The 18,737-nt window shown below is 35.5% G+C and overlaps 2 protein-coding genes across 5 annotated transcripts; one reads left to right on the forward strand and one right to left on the reverse strand.

Annotated features, from left to right (window-relative positions):
* Positions 1–1,644: 1,644 nt before the first annotated feature.
* On the forward strand, positions 1,645–15,361 carry PDS3 (phytoene desaturase 3). Of its 4 annotated transcripts, none has more exons than XM_088243907.1 (15): positions 1,645–2,169; positions 2,260–2,392; positions 2,580–2,668; positions 3,208–3,265; positions 4,039–4,194; positions 6,239–6,387; positions 7,307–7,426; positions 7,802–8,015; positions 8,109–8,211; positions 8,768–8,815; positions 9,361–9,406; positions 10,325–10,512; positions 10,980–11,142; positions 14,821–14,932; positions 15,041–15,361. In XM_088243907.1, the coding sequence occupies exons 1-15, from the start codon at positions 1,975–1,977 to the stop codon at positions 15,067–15,069; spliced, it is 1,803 nt and encodes a 600-aa protein (XP_088100033.1). In that variant the 5' UTR covers positions 1,645–1,974; the 3' UTR covers positions 15,070–15,361. The 4 variants fall into 4 exon arrangements, with proteins under 4 accessions (XP_088100033.1, XP_088100037.1, XP_088100043.1 ...); XM_088243911.1 differs by having other exon boundaries at positions 1,646–2,169; positions 15,013–15,361; XM_088243917.1 differs by lacking the exons at positions 14,821–14,932; positions 15,041–15,361 and adding exons at positions 11,834–11,901; positions 11,937–12,176 and having other exon boundaries at positions 1,651–2,169.
* Positions 15,362–17,231: 1,870 nt separating this feature from the next.
* LOC110747260 (F-box protein At2g26160) lies at positions 17,232–18,518 on the reverse strand. Its single transcript, XM_088253221.1, is given in 2 exon segments — positions 17,232–18,275; positions 18,278–18,518. Coding segments are annotated over 2 exon segments (1,086 nt in total). The 5' UTR covers positions 18,498–18,518; the 3' UTR covers positions 17,232–17,409.
* Between the last annotated feature and the right edge of the window lie 219 nt (positions 18,519–18,737).

An 18,737-nucleotide genomic window follows, 5' to 3' on the forward strand; every position in this document is an offset into this window, starting at 1 on the left:
TATTAAAAAAGAGGTTAACCTAATTACAACGCCTTCACCCTACCCCTACTCCAACTTTTCCAACTTTTCCAACGTCAATTCGCTCCACCGCAAAAAAACCCACCCTCTGCACACACCATTAGTGAACAAACAATTCAACCAAATTTAGCAAATACATCAACATACCAACCAAGCTCTAGCTTGCCAATGGAATCACAACCTGTTTCTTCTGTGACAACTAACACAACAAGGAAATTTAGGCTCAAGTCTCCTGCTAAGAAGACATATATATTTCTGTTTTCTAATTAATTTGGAGTTTATTATAGGCATGTCCTGTATAAGGATTGCACTGGTGTTTTGGTACTTGAATTTAGGCATTCCTAGAACTTGTTTGTCAATTGCAGATGTTTAGGACCTTTTTGGGATATTTATATATACTAGGAATGCAATTGATTCCTTCCCAAAACCCTTGATGAAGTTACAAAATTTAAATTCTAGCTTTGATGTTAAATTTTTTGAATTGGCTGGATGGAGGGTGAGAGAGAGTAATTGTAGTATGATTTTTTTTTTCTCGATATGCAAACTTCCATTGAAATGAAGGACAAGCCTTTGAACGAATAGTGCAAGCCATGAAATGAATGCAGGAAGGCTCTGGCCCAAAAAAAAAAAAGGAAATACAGGAAGGCAACAAAATCAATGGACCATTGCAATTTGATATGATATTTGGTGGAATAAAGACGATGGAGTAGAGAGTAGAGAAGAGAGAGAGAGATATGGAGGTTAGCTTTATTTTTTTGTATTTTTAATTATGTTTTTTATATATAATTATTCTTAGTTATAGTTAATTGACAAAAATACCCTTAAATTTAACTGAAACTTTAACGGAGTTAGACTTAGGTAGTGGATTGCAACACTTTACAAAGTTTAGGTGGTTAAAAATAAAAATTAGAAGTTCAGGTGGTAACGACGCAAATGCTTGAAAGTTCAGATGATAGTTACGCAAATTTCCCAAATATAAAAAGCAGAAGGAGGGAGATACGAAGGGGAGATGATGACTTGCATGTTTTTTTCTTTTAATTATTTTTCATAGTTGTTGAAGAAAGGAGAAGGAGAGGGTGTGGTTTGGAAGAGAGAGAGAGTGGGGGCAATGGTTGGTGCGGCTGGGTAAGGGAATGGATGTGGGTGGGATCTGGGTGTGAGGATCGACTAAAGAGAAAGAGGTAGGGAAATATATATTTTTTAGTTCTAAATTTTTTAAAGTTTTATTTTTAATTTTAAATTAATTTTAATCATTAAAATAATTAATTATATTTTTATCTATATGGAGGTGGGCTCCATTTCACCCCTCAATTAGTGAATAATGAACCATGGGTACAAAATTACACAAACACCTATGTCACGCCATCAGTTTTAACAGAGTTTTGGATGAAGTTGACGGCATGGGGCAAAATGGGTCACCAAACCACGGTCAAGCGGAGTAAGTGGACCACTTTAAGTTGGGGAGGGACAAAATAAAATTTGATCGTAATTTTAAGTGGCATTGGTGTAAATAATTAAGGTAGTGTGCGAAGGGAAAAGGCATGCATTGTGAATTCGTGATTGGGTGTCTTCAACCGTTACCGCGCTTAGTGGAATATTCTTAACGCTGACCTAACCCACAAACTCAAAATGCCACTTTTGGCAGATTCCCAGCCTCACTTTCACAACTAGCCAAAGATGAAACGGAAACTCACCCAACAAGCTAATGTGTTCAGCGTTCCACCCCACAAAAAACTACCCACCCACCCACACTCGCACAACCCGTCCTCCTCCTCCCTTTTTCTTCTCTCCCCCACCACAATTGGAGCTGAACTCAGCACCATCATCACACTCACACAACCCGTCCTCCTCCTCCATTTTTCTTCTCCCCCCAACAAATTTGGAGCTGAAGAGAGCGAAGAGCTTTCTTCGCTCAGCAGCTGAGACTCCTGTTCTGTGCACAACCTGTTTGATAAAATGGCTCAGTGGGCTTGTGTCTCTGCTGCTAACTTGAGCTGCCAAGCTAGCATCATCAACACTCAAAAGCTACGAAACACTCCCAGATGCGATGCCTTTTCATTTAAAGGTAGTGAATTTATGGCTCAAAGCTGTAGATTTTTAAGCCCACAAGCCATTTATGGAAGGCCGAGGAATGGTGCTTGCCCTTTGAAGGTTTGTTTTCTCTATAAGTACGAGTGGTTTAGTTGCTAAATTGTTAAAAGGGTAATAAACTTTTTTGCGTGTAATTGTAATGGTGTGTAGGTGGTTTGCGTTGATTATCCAAGACCAGACCTTGACAATACTGCTAATTTCTTAGAAGCTGCATATTTCTCTTCCACTTTCCGAGCCTCTCCTCGTCCAGCTAAGCCGTTGAAGGTCGTGATTGCTGGTGCAGGTGATTATGATATACAAACTTATTATATATTCTTAAAATTGCGTTGGGTTTCTTTTTCCTTTTTTCTTTGGATGCTCATGCCCAATTTAAGCTTGTCTTATAGTGAACTCAAAATTTATGGATACTAGATATAACATTTTATCTTTCATTATGTGATTAATATTTATTCTGTTCTGAATTTTTGCAGGTTTGGCTGGTCTGGCAACTGCAAAATATTTGGCTGATGCAGGTCATAAACCTATCTTACTGGAAGCAAGAGATGTTCTAGGCGGAAAGGTTTTTCAGCTGCTATAACTTTATCCCACTTTGAGACCATATTGCTGTTAGCTCGAAATAGTTATAACTTTATATGTTTTGCGGCTAATGATTAAAGAGAAAATATCATTTATTAAAATTTAGAAAGAAAAAAAAACATAAGGATAGGACAGAAGAAATTTATTAGAATTGCAAGGGAAGGACGGTCTTATGTAATTAAATAAATTTACTATAACTTGCCAAAAAGAAAGACATTAAGTTCTGGAAAACCTACACAGAAGGAAAACATAAGCAAGTGGGGGAAATCCATCTAAGAGAAAGTGCAAAGATAGAGAATTTGCTCTTGGAAAGCTCCAAGGGGCGAATCTGACTCTTATAACTGTGCTTTCTAGTCTTCCAACTTATAATTATGTCCTTGTTTGTGCTCCCAAAATCAGTGGCCAATGAGTACCCAATTGGAAGGGTCACTGTCCAATATTTATCAACATTCTAACTTTCATATCTCTGATATTTTTGTTGTTTCTATTAATTGCTTATTGAAATATCCAGTTTTTTGATAGGTGGCAGCATGGAAAGATAAGGATGGAGACTGGTACGAAACAGGCCTACATATCTTCTGTGAGTTTAATAGTTTTTTCACTTATAAAAAATCTTTTTTTCAACTTTAATAATCGTCATGCTACATTTGGGTGGCTGGTATGGGAGAGGATGATAAAGTATAATAAATTGGGAAATGAGATTCCTAGTAATTAGTAGCATGCATTGTTCTCCTTCCAAAGTTCAGACTGTGTAAGGGTATCGAGTCCACTATTTTTCTGTTCTGTTTGAAGAAAACAAAAATCTCTCTTAGAAGTTTTGAAGGCTGAGAAAATTACACTGGCAGGCGATTGTGCTTGCAAGTGAAGCGATTGTATTCTCTGAAAAGATAAAGTTTTTAAATAAAGTGCCTATTTCATTTTTGACCAAAATTGGTTTATATATAAATTTGTAATATTCTATATCAATACAAAATTTTAGCTAATGTATAAGTTGCAACAGAGAGGGGTGAATAAAATTAATTTAGGTGGACGTATCAAAATGTTAATCAACCAAGTTTTTAGAATTATATTGGAAAAGGGTTGATAAGCAGTACTTATAAAATCAGAAAATTTAAAATCTGCCACCTGTATGTAGGGGTTCGAACCCAAGCATTTCCAGTATCTTTTTTCATTGTCTGTCTTCTATCCAATATGAATCAACATTATGTATTTAGTGCTTAATGAAACTGGTTCTTTAACTTTGCATTAGGAATTTTCTTTAAAAATAGACTATTGATGTCTCTAGTGCTTGTACATAGAGCAGCCAGGTAGTGGATTCTATTTCTTATGATATATATTTTTTGTATTGGCAAGTTGGGGCTTATCCGAATATTCAGAACCTGTTTGGTGAGCTTGGTATTGATGATCGATTGCAGTGGAAGGAGCATTCTATGATATTTGCAATGCCAAACAAACCAGGAGAGTTCAGCCGGTTTGATTTCCCTGAAGTTTTACCAGCACCCTTAAATGGTAAGATATTTAGCCACCTCTTGAAATTTGACAATAGTTTCTCCACAACTGCAGAAATTCATTCCATTCCTTGGAAAGTAACTTGATTTATACAAACATTACAAAATAATTTTAGTAGATTGAAGTATTACAATACCTTGTTTACTTAGTTGTCTGACTGTCCATATTTGATAACCAACACTCACACTGTCAAACCTTTATTATAATGTTTAACAGAAGATTCTGGGATTTTACAAATAGTCAAAGACTACTCTAAAATTCATCTAACCCATAATTAAATTACTCTGGTGGATGACATTGGTAGTTTGGAGGCTTGGTGGCAGCATTGGGTTGTAGGTTGGCAATCTGAGAAGATTGGTAGGATGGACAAATCGATTTCTTCCTGAAGGATAGAGATTATCAAGAGTGTTGTCTAGTTCACCACCTTTTCATGTTCCCCAAGGAAAAGATAAATTCCGAGTTGGTCCTCTTAAACCTATGTCTTTAATAATGTGAAGATATATATTTTTTTATTGTGGGATGGATGAAAATAGTACGAGAATGTTAATTATCATCTACTGAATTCGGATGATTTTACTCCATACTCAGTAAGAAGGTTTGGGAGTTAGGAGACTGGGTATCTTTAGCAGGGTCTTTTAGGTGAATTCTTGTCAAGGGAGAGAAATGATAATCAAATATGTAGTTTCATGTTGTTTTGTTGGAAACACACAATATGTTTTAGTTTTTCTTTTGCCCAAGACAAGCATGAAATATGCATTGAATTCTAGAATTTGAGGGCTCAAATAGGCAATGGTGTTTCAGTTGAACACTATTTTAGAATCAATATGCTTTCTGAGAAAAGGCACAAAAAATTGTAAGTGTGGACAGTTGAAGTCATCAATAAGAATCCAATTCTCTCTTGTCTTGTTCCGTCTCTTTTAATTATTTTTTCTGATTCCTTCTATTTATATAGCCCTCTGTTTCTTTCATGAACTTGCTCTTGATTTGTATTTTTTTCCCTCTCAATATCTCCTTGTTTAGAGATGGTTGGTTATGTTTGGGCCCATTTTTCATTTCGTTAGGTCAATGGATCCAAATTTTACCTAGCCCTAGGCTTTGGTCTTAGAGAAAACAGAACTCAGGATGAATTTGAGCTTCAAGTTTGTTAGATATTGATTAAGCCAAACCCAACTGCTCAAGCCCAGCGACAACCAGATGGGAGAAAAAGGACCTGGTGTGCGGTCCATTGAACTATGGAATAGGCTCAAGGAACCGTGGCTAATGCATCAAATTTTTTTCCCTTAGTTGCACGACCCTGGTATCATTTAGTGGTCTCGGATAAGTTTTCTTGTCTTTCATTCATTTCCAATTTCCAATTTCCTATTGTTCCATATTCTGGATTTTCATTAATTGAACAAAATTTAAGTACCTTTAAATATATTTATACAAGTGTCTTTAGATATTTTATAAAAAGTAATATTAAAAGTTTAAGCAAAATTCTTGGAAGACAACGCTGGTGCTTCCATGATCTACATGCATGTATTCTTGAGGATTCAGCCTGCTATATTCTAATGATTAGAAATCTTGTTTCTGAATTATGCTTAGATTAAATGATCCATGTGATTGTAAATTCATTCCTTGCTTGTGCTGTTAAGAGTCGTAATTGATGGGCCACCATGGGTGTTAGTAAAATAATTTCTTTGTTTGGTAAGATATATGTAGGGAATTTTTTTCTTGTCAGAGCTATGTTAGTAGACTGAGAATAAAAACCATCGTTAGGTAATATTATGCCTGAATGTGTGATCCTGTCTTGATTCACATTCTGGCCACATAACATGCCGGATTTCTGGCAAGGGATCACTAACCTCTCTCTCTCTCTCTCTCTCTCTCTCTCTCTCTCTCTCTCTCTCCCCGATGTCTCTTGTATCTCTATCTCTCCGTGTAATATACATTATATATAGAGAGAGTAGACATATATATAATATTTGTATAAAGTGAGAAGAGAGAGGACATCTCTCTGTATATATTATTACTTTTTTGAGCTGTTTGTGATTGTGGCTGGCAGGAATATGGGCCATATTGAAGAACAATGAGATGCTGACTTGGCCAGAGAAAATCAAGTTTGCAATTGGACTACTGCCAGCAATTCTTGGTGGGCAGGCTTATGTTGAAGCCCAAGATAGCTTGAGTGTAAAAGATTGGATGAGGAAACAGGTACTCTAATATAGTTGATAATTTTTTTTCCGTGTTTTATTGACTGAGTTAGACGCGTTTGTGTATATATATAGCTAGGAGCTTATGTGCCATGAGCAGATATTGTAATGAGTTGAAAAGTAAAGGGTTAGACCAAACCTGCTTCTTTGGTCATTCAGTTTCACAATCATGAAATGAGCCAAGGTTGGTTGATCTCAGTACAAGATGTGCTCAGATAAAGTACCTACTTAAAATATCAGAGGACCAAATCATATAGTTTGCTGAGAATAATTAATATTAGTCAATGTTCCCAGTACTAGCAGATAGACAATGAAATTATGAAAAGGAGATCTACTTCTTGTCAATTATTAATATATAAGAGACTAGCTATTACAGCACATACAAAACCTGACACTAGTTTGGATGGCTAAAATCCAAGGGACTAGCTTGTATCTGGTTTTCCATTTAAAGCTTTTGTTTCATAATGGTCAAGATGTCAGTGTGGTAGTGCGAGCCTCAAGATTTGAAGAGGTAGACATTTCAACGAACTTGTTGAAATGTAGAAAAACCGAACTAGTTTTCTCCTTCAAAGGAAAATAGGCATAAACTTGTATGTACTCTTAATTAATTATAACTGAATCCAAAAAATTTCCATCTCCAGTGAGAAAATAAGAGATATAGAAATAAAAAAACTAAGATTGTGTTAACAGAAAGAGATTTTTCTTCAGTGTTTTTACAATTTTTGTTTATTTAATTGATTGAAACAACTACCAGCCAAAAATAAAATGAAATAAAATCGACTTTTTTTTATGATTTGCAGGTTAGTCATATATTTCATGTGATCCTGTCGTATTGGTTGATCAGATTGAATTTTGTTATCTTGATGAAGATGGTTTATACAGGGAAAAAACAATGACTTGTGATTTCTCTTTTCTCTCAGGGCATACCAGATCGAGTGACTACTGAGGTGTTTATTGCCATGTCAAAGGCCCTGAACTTTATTAACCCTGATGAACTTTCAATGCAATGCATATTGATTGCTTTGAACCGATTCCTTCAGGTATGGTGAATTCCCTCACTTTCAATGCGCATTATATTGATTGCTTTTACTAAGAATCTTGTTCTTCTTCCAATCCATAAAAGATTGGTGTGAAAGAAAAACAGTTCACGATATAATGGTATAGCTTCATGTGCATCATTAATGCAAGTTAGAACCGTGTAATATATAGTTTCCTTTGTATATTAGATGGAGCATAGGTCAGATCTCAGAAGCAACTTATCCTGAGTATCACTCCTTGTGAAATATCATTTTTTATTTTTGGATGAGTTCCATCTCTGTATGCACTATATACGATCACTATATTATTACTTAGAGGACAACTTTTGTTACAACCTAGCACTTCCTGATCAGTAGACTATGCAAACACATGTATAGGAGAAACACGGTTCCAAGATGGCTTTCTTGGATGGTAGTCCCCCTGAGAGACTCTGTGCACCAATTGTTGATCATATCCAGTCATTGGGCGGTGAAGTCCGAATTAATTCCCGAATACAGAAAATTGAGCTAAATAAAGATGGGACCGTGAAGAGTTTTGTACTAAATAATGGGAGCATGATTGAAGCAGATGCCTATGTATTCGCCGCTCCAGGTGTGGCACAAATTTTCTTTTTAGATAATATAGTTGAACTTAAGTGTATATTACAGTTTTCCTAAGGTGGTTGTTTGGTTTTCTTATAAACAGTTGATATCCTAAAGCTTCTATTGCCTGATAACTGGAAAGAGATCCCATATTTCAAGAAATTGGAGAAACTAGTTGGCGTTCCAGTTATCAATGTTCACATATGGTGAGTGGAGATTAACTGATATTAAACAATAATGCAAATAGCTCTCTCTCTCTCTCTCTCTCTCTCACACACACACACACACACAGACGAACACACGCACATTCTCTCTCACTTAATAAGTATTGATTCCTTAATTTTTCATGATCAGAAAATAGAACTGGATGGTGTATATTGACAACTGGCCTAATTTATGGGTTTCTTTCTTCAATTTTTTCTTGGCCTGGAAATTTCAATAAATGAGAAAAAATTTATATAGTTTAGGACGTCAAGTTTTATCACAAGAGATTGGGATTGGCTATGGATACTTTTCTTAACCTCTTTGGGGTTCTCACTTTAGTCCTTGTCAATCAGTCATTGCCAATGAAAGCCATACCTTTCAGGTTTTATTGCTTAGAATGTGATTTCCAAATGTAATGTGAAACCTGCTATTGATTTATTTATTTTACTCAATTTCTCTCTGTTATTTTATTTCGGTCTGAAGTTACTCTCTGTTTCACTGAAGTAATATGTTAGTAATGCATGCTAATCTGATGCTATGAATTGTTTTTAATTACAGGTTTGACAGAAAGCTGAAGAACACATATGATCATCTACTTTTTAGCAGGTCCTGCTCATACTTAGTTGTTTAGTTTAGCATAGATATTACAGTGATGCTCACTTTCCGTGTGTATCTCATGGTTCTTTGAGGTTTGCTGCTTGCAGCTTGACATTCTGACTGGCCATGTTAAAGTTACTCAGCCAAGGATAATATATGACAAAATGTTGGTTCTAATATCGTAAGGGCTGCATACAGATAATAAGAGATCCCGTCCAGGCCAAAACATTTGAAGTTAGAAAGAATTTTTCTTCTTTAGTTGGTGATATAATTTATCTTCTTTCAATCCACAGTGGAGGCCAAAATAAGACATCCCGTCCAGGCCAAAATATCATCTAAACAATCCCAAGTTTATAATTTATCTATAATTTAATGACAAACTTGGGATTGTTTAGATAATATTTTCATTTAAAAAGAAAACTACAAAAAATACAACCTATTTGGTGTATAATGTATCCAAACTCTTATGATGCTGTCTGCGGCATTTGACCTCTTTTTATTGTGCCAGTATTGTTTCATCTGTGACATGTTCTTATTTTTTTCTCCCAATGCAGAAGTCCTCTTTTAAGTGTCTATGCTGACATGTCCGTAACATGTAAGGTAAAATCTGTTATTTATTCCTTATTAGTAAGCACAGCAGATATTTTTTGATTTTTCTTTTTAACTTCTAGCTACCATGCATCTAATAATGTAACTATACATTTCGTATCTTTAGAGGAACTAATATTAAAACACAAAATCTTGCATATAGTGACAAACATTTTAATAGCAACGAAGTTGAAAACATTTTGAGAAAAAGGAACAATATTGTCCCTTTTTCTCATTCAATGTTAAATAACCATTTTGTTTGAATCATTCAAAATTTGAATTTGTTTTGTATAGAATAATACTTGCGTCCTGACTGGTCATGACCCTGTTTATAATAGTGTGGCAATGGTTTATATATTATTATTGATTTATTGGAGGTTTTTTAGTCATGAGAGAGGTGAGCTACAAGCATATGTCTAGGGACTTAAACATAAACCATAAATAATTTGTTTTAGAGGTAGATGACAATTCTCTAGGTTGTGCAATAAGAATTTAGATAGAAAAGACTGAGAAAGTATATCATTCAATTATGAGAGAAAGATGATATTATTTTTATCCTTGTTTACTATTCTTGTACTGATTCTTTTGAAATTTCTTACCACAAAAGAAATTTAAAAGGAAAGAGAATAACATATTCTTTTGCTTAATGAGAAATATTGTTTTTATGGAACCATGGATGAAGCACATAAGCATGAATTATAGACCTATTCATTTATGGATGGATATTGTTCCACGCTACCTCCTGCATAATTTTTTATGTCAATGTACTAAGAATATTGGATCAGTTTTCCTTATCCAGGAAAAATCAGTTAATGGATTTTCATTATATTCTCTTAGTATCAAGTATAACTCATTTCAATTCCTTTTAGTTTCATTTTCATTTTAGTTTACTTTTGGGTTGGGGACATGATTCATTGTAATTCATTGCAGGAATATTACAATCCAAACCAGTCTATGCTGGAGTTGGTTTTTGCACCAGCAGAAGAATGGATTTCATGCAGTGATTCAGAAATTATTGATGCTACACTCAAAGAACTTGCAAAACTCTTTCCTGATGAGATAGCTGCAGATCAAAGCAAAGCAAAGATTTTGAAGTACCATGTTGTGAAAACACCAAGGTTTGAATTTAAAGCCATAAGTTTTGAATCTTAATGAATGTTTATGAATATTATTTGAAAAAATCATGTTGCCAGTACGCAATGGAAATAAATTCCAGGGGTTCTTTGTGTTACACGTGAACTTGTTTGATTGAAATATTAACATATTGTCTCATACCTCCTATTTGAAATTTCCTTTTTATATATAATGTGGAAATTTCTAGCTATTAATTTTTTGCGCAAAACTTTAATGGAAACTACGGGGCAGCAAATTCACTTGGAAGAGTTGGATTTTAATCTATTTACTTGTTGATTTGGTGGGACTACTCTGCATAAGGAGTTCCATTGCCATTTCGTAAGCAGTTGAATCCAGAACTATGCCCTAGGAATAAGGAGGCATGACCATTGGGCCACTGCCTGACGTGCCCATGGTTGACTTGGTTATGGGTGTTTATGCTTTAACTGATTATGACTGATTTATGTCTCAGGTCGGTTTACAAAACTGTACCAGATTGTGAACCTTGCCGTCCCTTGCAAAGATCTCCCCTAGAGGGTTTCTATTTAGCTGGTGATTATACAAAACAAAAGTATTTAGCCTCAATGGAAGGTGCTGTTCTGTCAGGGAAACTTTGTGCACAAGCAATTGTACAGGTAATTTCCATCAGGACTCCAGAAATTATATGGCATGATGAACACTCATGTTCATCTATGTCTGAATTTACTTAAAACTGATATCTTACAAACATGGTCTGTGAAAAACGAAAAAGATCTCTTGAATATTTAACGTGCATCACTTGCCTCCATTTTTTGCTGGTTTCACTTTACAGGAGTCATCCCACTTTTATTTTTTTGATTATTTAGTGATGGAAATTTTGGCAGTTACTTGAATTGAAATCTTTTCGTTGTCTATAATTACTGGTCACATAATTCCTGTGCTGCACTAAGAACTTCCTAAGTGGGTGAAATGCCTTAGGAATGAGTTTATTCTTGTTTTCATGTAGTTTAGGCCTTTTTTTATTTATAGCAATTTTGGTTTTGGTTCTGGTGTTCAGATCTTTGTCTTTTGGTTAAAGAGATAGGGAGAAGATATAAAATAAACAATTAAAGTAGATGAGAAATGAGAGAGGTGTCACCTCTCTCCTTTACATCAATCTTCTCTGTCCTCACTTTTTTCTCCTTTTTCTTCTCTATCTTTATTACAAACCAAAGACAAAAGGTTACGAAATTAGCCCTCAATATTTCCAGTCCTTTTAGCGTTGAGTTGTATTTGATGACAAAGCCTTTGTAATTTCTGTTCTCTCCTCTGCTTGCATGTTGAACTTTCATGTATTGAAATATGCAGGATTACGAATTGCTTGTTGCTCGGGGACAAACAAGGTTGGCTGAGGCAAGCGTTCGGTGACGAAAAACCTTGAAGTAGAGGCAAGCTTTCGGTGACGAAAAACCTTGAAGTAGAGGCAAGCTGTGCAGTTTTTTTCTGGATGATAATTTAAAAATGGGTTAGTGCTTGTAAATGATTGGATTTCAACAATTTAGGCACCAATCATCCCCTTAAGGCAATGTATGTGGAGACAACTCTTTGAGCACTTTGGTGGTGCATCTCTTAAAAAATGGTGTTATACTTTGTACCCTATCATTGAGCGTGTACGTGTATATAATTTGATCTGAGCGTTTATCTATGGTCATTCCAGCCATTAGATTTGGAAAAGGAAAGAGGTAAATCCATCCTAGAACCAAATGAACATGTATTTTTGTTTTCCAAACGTTACTCTACAATTTAGAATTATATTATACTTGATTGCACGGGATTAACAGAAAACGTAACCTTACCCATCTTGTGCAACTATTATCCTCTTGGGGGGCGAGGGCTTCATAGTTATTCTCATGGAGAAATTTAACCAGTACAGGAGCCCTAAGAGTTGTGATGTGGTGGTACGTTACGACTGGTAATGAGTTATATTATTCTTTACAATGTGTGAATCCATATTGAATCATTCGGCAGATAAATTCTGTACAAATACACTTCATTCCATTGAGTTAACCGTCAATGAGTTCTTGGAAGAAACTGGCCACACCGGTTTGATCTTTGAATGGTTTATTGAGTTTTATTTTTGCACGAACTAGATTAAGAATTTCACCTTGTAATTAAATTTGGTTTCAGTCCCCACTTTACATCTGTGTCCGGTATATTCTAACTTCATTAGTCGTACCAAGTTTCCATAAGGACAACAAAATCAATGTTAAGTTTCCAAGTTTGCATAGCGGATGAGAAATGATAACCGTTAGAATGAAATAATGAAAGGCTGAGATTTAAACTTCTGGGTGCCTCTATTTTACCCTCAGAAAGTTCAAAAAATTAGGATTTTTATGTTGGAGTTGTTCATTACTTCATTTAGTTTTAAAGGGCAAAATGGGGCTTTCAAGTTTTAATGGGTGAACTGATCAAATATACTGTGGGTAGAAGCGAAAAATACAAATACAAAGACGCAAAGGTTCGCATCTTCTTCTTCTCCACTCGGCTTCTCCTCCTTCTACTTGGCGCTTCTACTCATACTAGGACCAGACCCAAAAAAATCGAATTTTGGGTTGTTTTTGGATGCAGATGTAAGTGTAGAGTGGCCGGAAGATAAAAGTAAAATGCAACAGAATTTGATTTGGGGATGGTTTTTCATCGCATCCGGCTCTGTTTTCTTTCTGGGTTTTCTCTATGCTACCGTCTTATCCAAGCTTCTTCCACCTTCAGATAATATGATCCTCTCCGCCATACAAAATGACCGGTAATTGCTTGTTTTCGGTTCAGCCAAGTGATTTTGTATTTTTTCCCCTATATATTTATATGTTTTTTTTTTTCCTTCTGTTACTATTCAATGCTAATTCATATTCAAAATTAGTCCCAGAATCCAATGTACTAGCTTAAACTCCATTTATCATTCATTCCAGAACAAAATTGCCATATAATTTGACATACTTATTAGGGAAAAAGAACAGGTTCTTCTGTAAGTTATTAAGTTGCAATATGCAAGTACCTATATGTTTGATGCAGTAATGATCCAATAATAACATTTGGATACCTATAAGAAATAAAATGCCAATTTATGTAATTTATCTCCATATGATGTTCTCTTTTTCTGGGTAAGCATATATTGTTTTTTTTCTTTCTGTCAATATGATCTTACTTGATCTATTTAATGACTGCTTAGCTTTATGATAACAATATATATGAGTGAATTTATTAGTTTTCAGTTGGTGGCTTTCTTCTGTATTATTGTCAATCGTTAGGAGAATAGGGTTTCATTACACTGAGACAGATTTATAGACTTTCCTTTTGGGTTTTATTTGAATAGGTAGAGATTGCCTGCAAATTTGTGTTGATGAGGCAGTTTTCCTGCAATGTAATTCAACATCATATGCTTTCTTAGGTTACTTTAAAGAAGAGGGTTTTATTTTTTGGAGGAAATGACAGCTTTTTAGGATGCCATAATCTGTGTGAAAAGCTGGGTTTTGATTGTATGTGGGAGGTATGTACTTCCCTGAGGTGAAACACAGCAGCTCGGGAGTAAAGAAAAAGAGCTTGGAAGATTGACCACACAAATGTAGGCATCAGAGTAGGGGCTTTTAGGCATCACTCATAACGTCTTAGCACTAATGACTCTGAGGGACTGAAATTATTGTTGTTTTGCCATCCTTTAAATTATGTAGATACAAAAGGTATTAGCTTATTGTGCTCGATAAGCAAGCACCGAAGAAATCCACAAAGCTAACACATAAGATGACACACACGCTTGCAAAATAAAATCAACATGTGCAAAATCCAACTGTCAGCTTCAACGGTAGCCAAAAAGCCCAAATTATCAGTCACTGCATGTTGTTCAAAATCCCAAGGTAGAGTGATGTCAAGGAAAATTTTGAACTTGCTCTGGCCATGAAATGGGACAGTTTTCTTGATTCATCAATATATCAATCTTTTGTGTTGGCTGGTTGAATTGTGCATGGCAAGAGATAGGGATATTGTTGTTCATATATTTATAATTTATCTTTTTATATAGAGAAGAAAGCCTAAGGTATTGAGTGATTATCAGAAGTTCGTTGATGTTCCATTATGACATGATTGGATTTTGATGTTATACAAAATAACATTTGGGTTGACAGTTGCTTTATTTACTCTCGAGTGTTAGTAAGTGACTTGGTGCCCATACCCATCAAGCTGATTTGGAAAGTTCAAGTTTAACATGACTGTTTTTTTTACTGGATTTTTGTCATTGACAGTAATAACGTACTGAAGTTCCTATTCTTCATCATTTTCTAACTTAGTTTCTTGTCTGGTAATAGGTATTATTGCTTTTTGGTGCCCTTGACTCTCCCGGTCCTTGTGGTTGCTGTGTACTTTCATTGGCTCAGCATGAAACTGTTCAAACATGCATGATTTTTCTAAGCCCGTCAGGTATGTTTGAAAGCAATGGAATTTTGTGAGCTTGTTTGAGTTCAGAGTTAGATAAGTGAGGCTACTTTCTTCCTTCCCAGGTTAACCTAAGCGTTCCTCAATTAACAGAAAGCCGTTTCATCATCAATCAGACCTGAAGGCTGGAACCCCTACAACCATAGCAGTGGTACATAATCACATTTCTCAGTGTTTTGGCCAAACACACTGACTGCTGGTATTCTGCCTTCTTGAGCATAACCCACTATTTGTCAAACCAGATGTGGGCTCTAGATTTTCATTTAAGAATTTCTTGAAAAGTCATTTTAATAATTCTTTTCTTTCTTGTCCATAAGGTTTTTTTTTTCCCCCTGAAATGTTTCCATTCAAGATCATGAATTCTTAGTGGCAAATGCTGTAAACATAGGAATCGCAGTGAGTCTTTTCCATGAAGCATTCAACTTACAAGAATCATTTTTAGTTTTTTAAAGGGTAGACTTTTTGTTAATCTTAACCCCGAATACAAATGGACGGTTGCGCTTTCAAAGGAAAATAGAAAGGCTCGCCAATGGCCCTTGTATTTTGGGTCAAGTTTCATCAAGGCCCTGCAATTGTGATTTTACCGAATTTGCCCCTATTATTTTGATATGTTGCAATTCGACATCACGTTGTTATTTTTGTCAATTTAGTCGACAAAAATAGCATGTGGTTTGCACACGATTTGGGTTTTTATTATTATTATTTTTTTATTTTAAAATAATTTGTTTTTAACAAAAAGAAAAATTATACGAGCGCTTGTCTAGATTACTCTAATATACGGGGAAGGGGACATGAGCTTACTAACCCGTTTCAAGATCATGCAAATGTGCGGGCTCATTGTCCTAACCACCCAAAATATCCCCAATCATTCATGTCAAAGTCTATTTTTCTTTGGAAAAATTGACGAAATTAAAGATGTGTAATTAAGGATGTGTCTTCGAAATGCAAGAAGTTGCAACTCTATTGATAAAATTAGCAAAACCGAAACTGCATGAAAAACACATGACTGGCATTAGGCCATGCAATATAAGTACCAAAAGAAAGGAAAAAAAAAAAGAATATGGCTGTAAAATAAAATAAATCTCACACTATAAAAAAAAAAGTAGTCTTCTTTCAACTTAAGTGGAACATGCGAATTGTTTGTGTTGTTCATGGAGGCTCATGACAAATTGTATTTTTAGGGGAGGGGCAATGAATGATTGAATTGTCCTTTTCTGTAATTTTATACAAAGATAAAATCATAATTAAATACTTATATATATAAATGTAAAAGTTGCATAGGAAAATAAGTTTGGTGGGTTCATTATTCTTTTAAAAAGAGTCAATTAAGACAAATGGAACACATTATAATTTTTTGAGCGTTGATAAAAACTGATAACTAAAAAAACCAAATTATTTAGTTAGGAGATAATGCGGGATACAAACAATGATTCGGGGCATTGCTGCTAAGTTTTCATGGTTTACCAACCCAAAAAAAAAAATATTAGCACAAACTATTATTATTATTATTATTATTTAAAGGAGGGCAAAACCGTAAATTAGGCTGACCATTAGAACCGACTCAAGCAAATTGACGCAAGTTTGAAAGGGAAAAGACAAGAAGAGAGGACAAAATTGTAAACTGAGATGAAACGATGTTCTCTTTCTCATTCAATAGCTCTTCACTCTCGAGTCTTGACTTCCCTAGCTGTATTTGTTAGTCTCTCAGTTGTGTTATGTTGGTTTCTTGAAAATGGTTGTTAAGATGAGGCTTGAAGATTTGAGGTGCAATGAGGCACAGGACCTCAAGTACATGGATAACGGCTTACTTGAGCTACAAGCTCCTTCCCAGTCTCCCTTGCTTGATTTGGGAAGGGGAGATGGGACGTAACCAAAGCAGTGTCAAAATCCATGGATCCATTGCATAATAAATTTATTATGCCAGTTAACTTACCAGCTAAAAGACCCCATGAAGAATCACATCACTCATGAATCTGGAAAAACTACAGGCAAGGGCACAAAGAAAAGGTACCAGCCTGCACTTAATCCGTACATGTTTAAACAGAATACAAGTTCAAAAACTGGCAGGCCATGACATTACAGCCCAAAGCTATGACCGTTTGTTGGTTTGTTTCCTTTTTCTGTCTAGAATCTAGATACAAGTAGTAAATCTAAATGTTCCAAATCCCCGAAACAAAATGCCGGAACCCAATCTCCGGCTAGAGCACAGAGGGAGGGAGAGAACAAATAGCAAGGGTTACAAGGACAACCATTTTGATACATCATTCTAATTGAAAAATCATAATTTTATAAGAGAAACAACATTATATTGCCCAAAGCAAAACACACCTCCATGAGGAACAGAGAGAACAATTACATAGAATAAAAAAAACCAATTAATCTGTGACAACGAGGTAAATTACTTAGTCGAACAATTACATCGATTAAGTTAAAAAATAATAAAATTAGCAAATGACCCCTGCTTAGAAACTTGGTTCAATCCACAAATGCGATGTCTCAAAATGCCTTCCTTTATAACAGACATTATAGGATTTGTCAAAGGGTCGCTCAATTTGTCCATCATCCATACTAAAAATACCCATGTCCATGTCTACTCTCAAATACACATGTTTATTATTCATGAAGTATATGCAATTAGCCTTCCATCTGGAATTCTCTGAGGCCTCAACAGAGATGGAAGAAGAGTTTGTACACAAGAACAAAGATCTATTCCCCAAATTCTTCACCTCCATGTCTGCCCATGAATTGCCATTAGTACTAAATGGGACCTTGAAAACCTTACAGCCAGTAGTTGAATCACAGATTTTAGGGTTGGACAAACACAAAACCAACAACAGGGCTCCAGCTGATTCCACCAAATAAATTAATTTACGGCTTTTCATCATAGGACCGAAAGGTTCCTTTGGAAAGTTTGGAGCAACAACCCTTAATTTTGCTTGATTAGCGCCATCTTCAATCTCACAAACAGAAACACAACCATCTAAGTCCACGACATAAAACTGTCCCTTGTAATAAGTTAGATCAACTAATATTGGTGTGCTTAAATTTACTTTTATCCAATTTTCTCCTGGTCTGCAAAATGCCAAACTGCTAAATCCATGGACCATGACTATATAATTCGACGTCCAAGACGGGCTCGATGATAAGACAAACTTCCTTATGGCTTCAAAGAATGCGGGTGGCAAATTAGGATGTCCATCCGGCAGCTCAATTCGGGCATGATTTAAAGGATGTATCAGACTAAATTTCAAATCTTTAGATACAGTCAGCAGCCATCCTAAAGAAGAAAGGCACATCTTGCCCTCAATTTCGGACAGATCAAGTTTGTTAGACTGTGAAACTTAAAGGTGGTAGCACTCTTCTTCTTTGGAAGCATCAGGAGTGGAACTTGACGTGTTGATGGTAATTCACATGCAAAGTAGTTTTCTTTGGTCGCAGCTGATCTCCATGATCTGCAAACAGCACCAAAAACAATGAACTCTTCCAAGGAACCCATGCTTTTAGCTATATAGACAATAAGCTCTCGAGGAAGATCTGACCAGTCAGCCATCAAATCGATATCAATCCTTGTCCTGTTGAAAAGTAAAAAATTAAAGTTCAAAAGAATTAATGGAGCAAAACTTAAAAGAAAGGCATCTGATAAACATATCTAATTTAAAATAAAGTCTTGGGAAAAAAAAAATTCAAAGTAAAAAAGCACAGATTTTACACAGACATATCCTATCCCTCATCCCCTAGACAGGTACATCAATCTCCTGGTCTATCTTAAACACATGGGAACCACCATTGC

Source organism: Prunus avium, chromosome 1 (assembly GCF_965620075.1).
Source record: "Prunus avium chromosome 1, drPruAviu1.hap1.1, whole genome shotgun sequence".
In the NCBI taxonomy this organism is placed as follows: Eukaryota; Viridiplantae; Streptophyta; class Magnoliopsida; order Rosales; family Rosaceae; genus Prunus; species Prunus avium.

What these genes read in the sequence shown, in the direction of transcription:
- PDS3 (XM_088243907.1), top strand. Translation starts at nt 1,975, where the DNA reads ATGGCTCAGTGGGCTTGTGTCTCTGCTGCTAACTTGAGCTGCCAAGCT. An exon ending in GGTCGTGATTGCTGGTGCAG is followed by an intron (nt 2,393 to 2,579) that starts GTGATTATGATA and finishes GAATTTTTGCAG; the next exon opens with GTTTGGCTGGTCTGGCAACT. An exon ending in GTGCACAAGCAATTGTACAG is followed by an intron (nt 11,143 to 14,820) that starts GTAATTTCCATC and finishes GTCTGGTAATAG; the next exon opens with GTATTATTGCTTTTTGGTGC.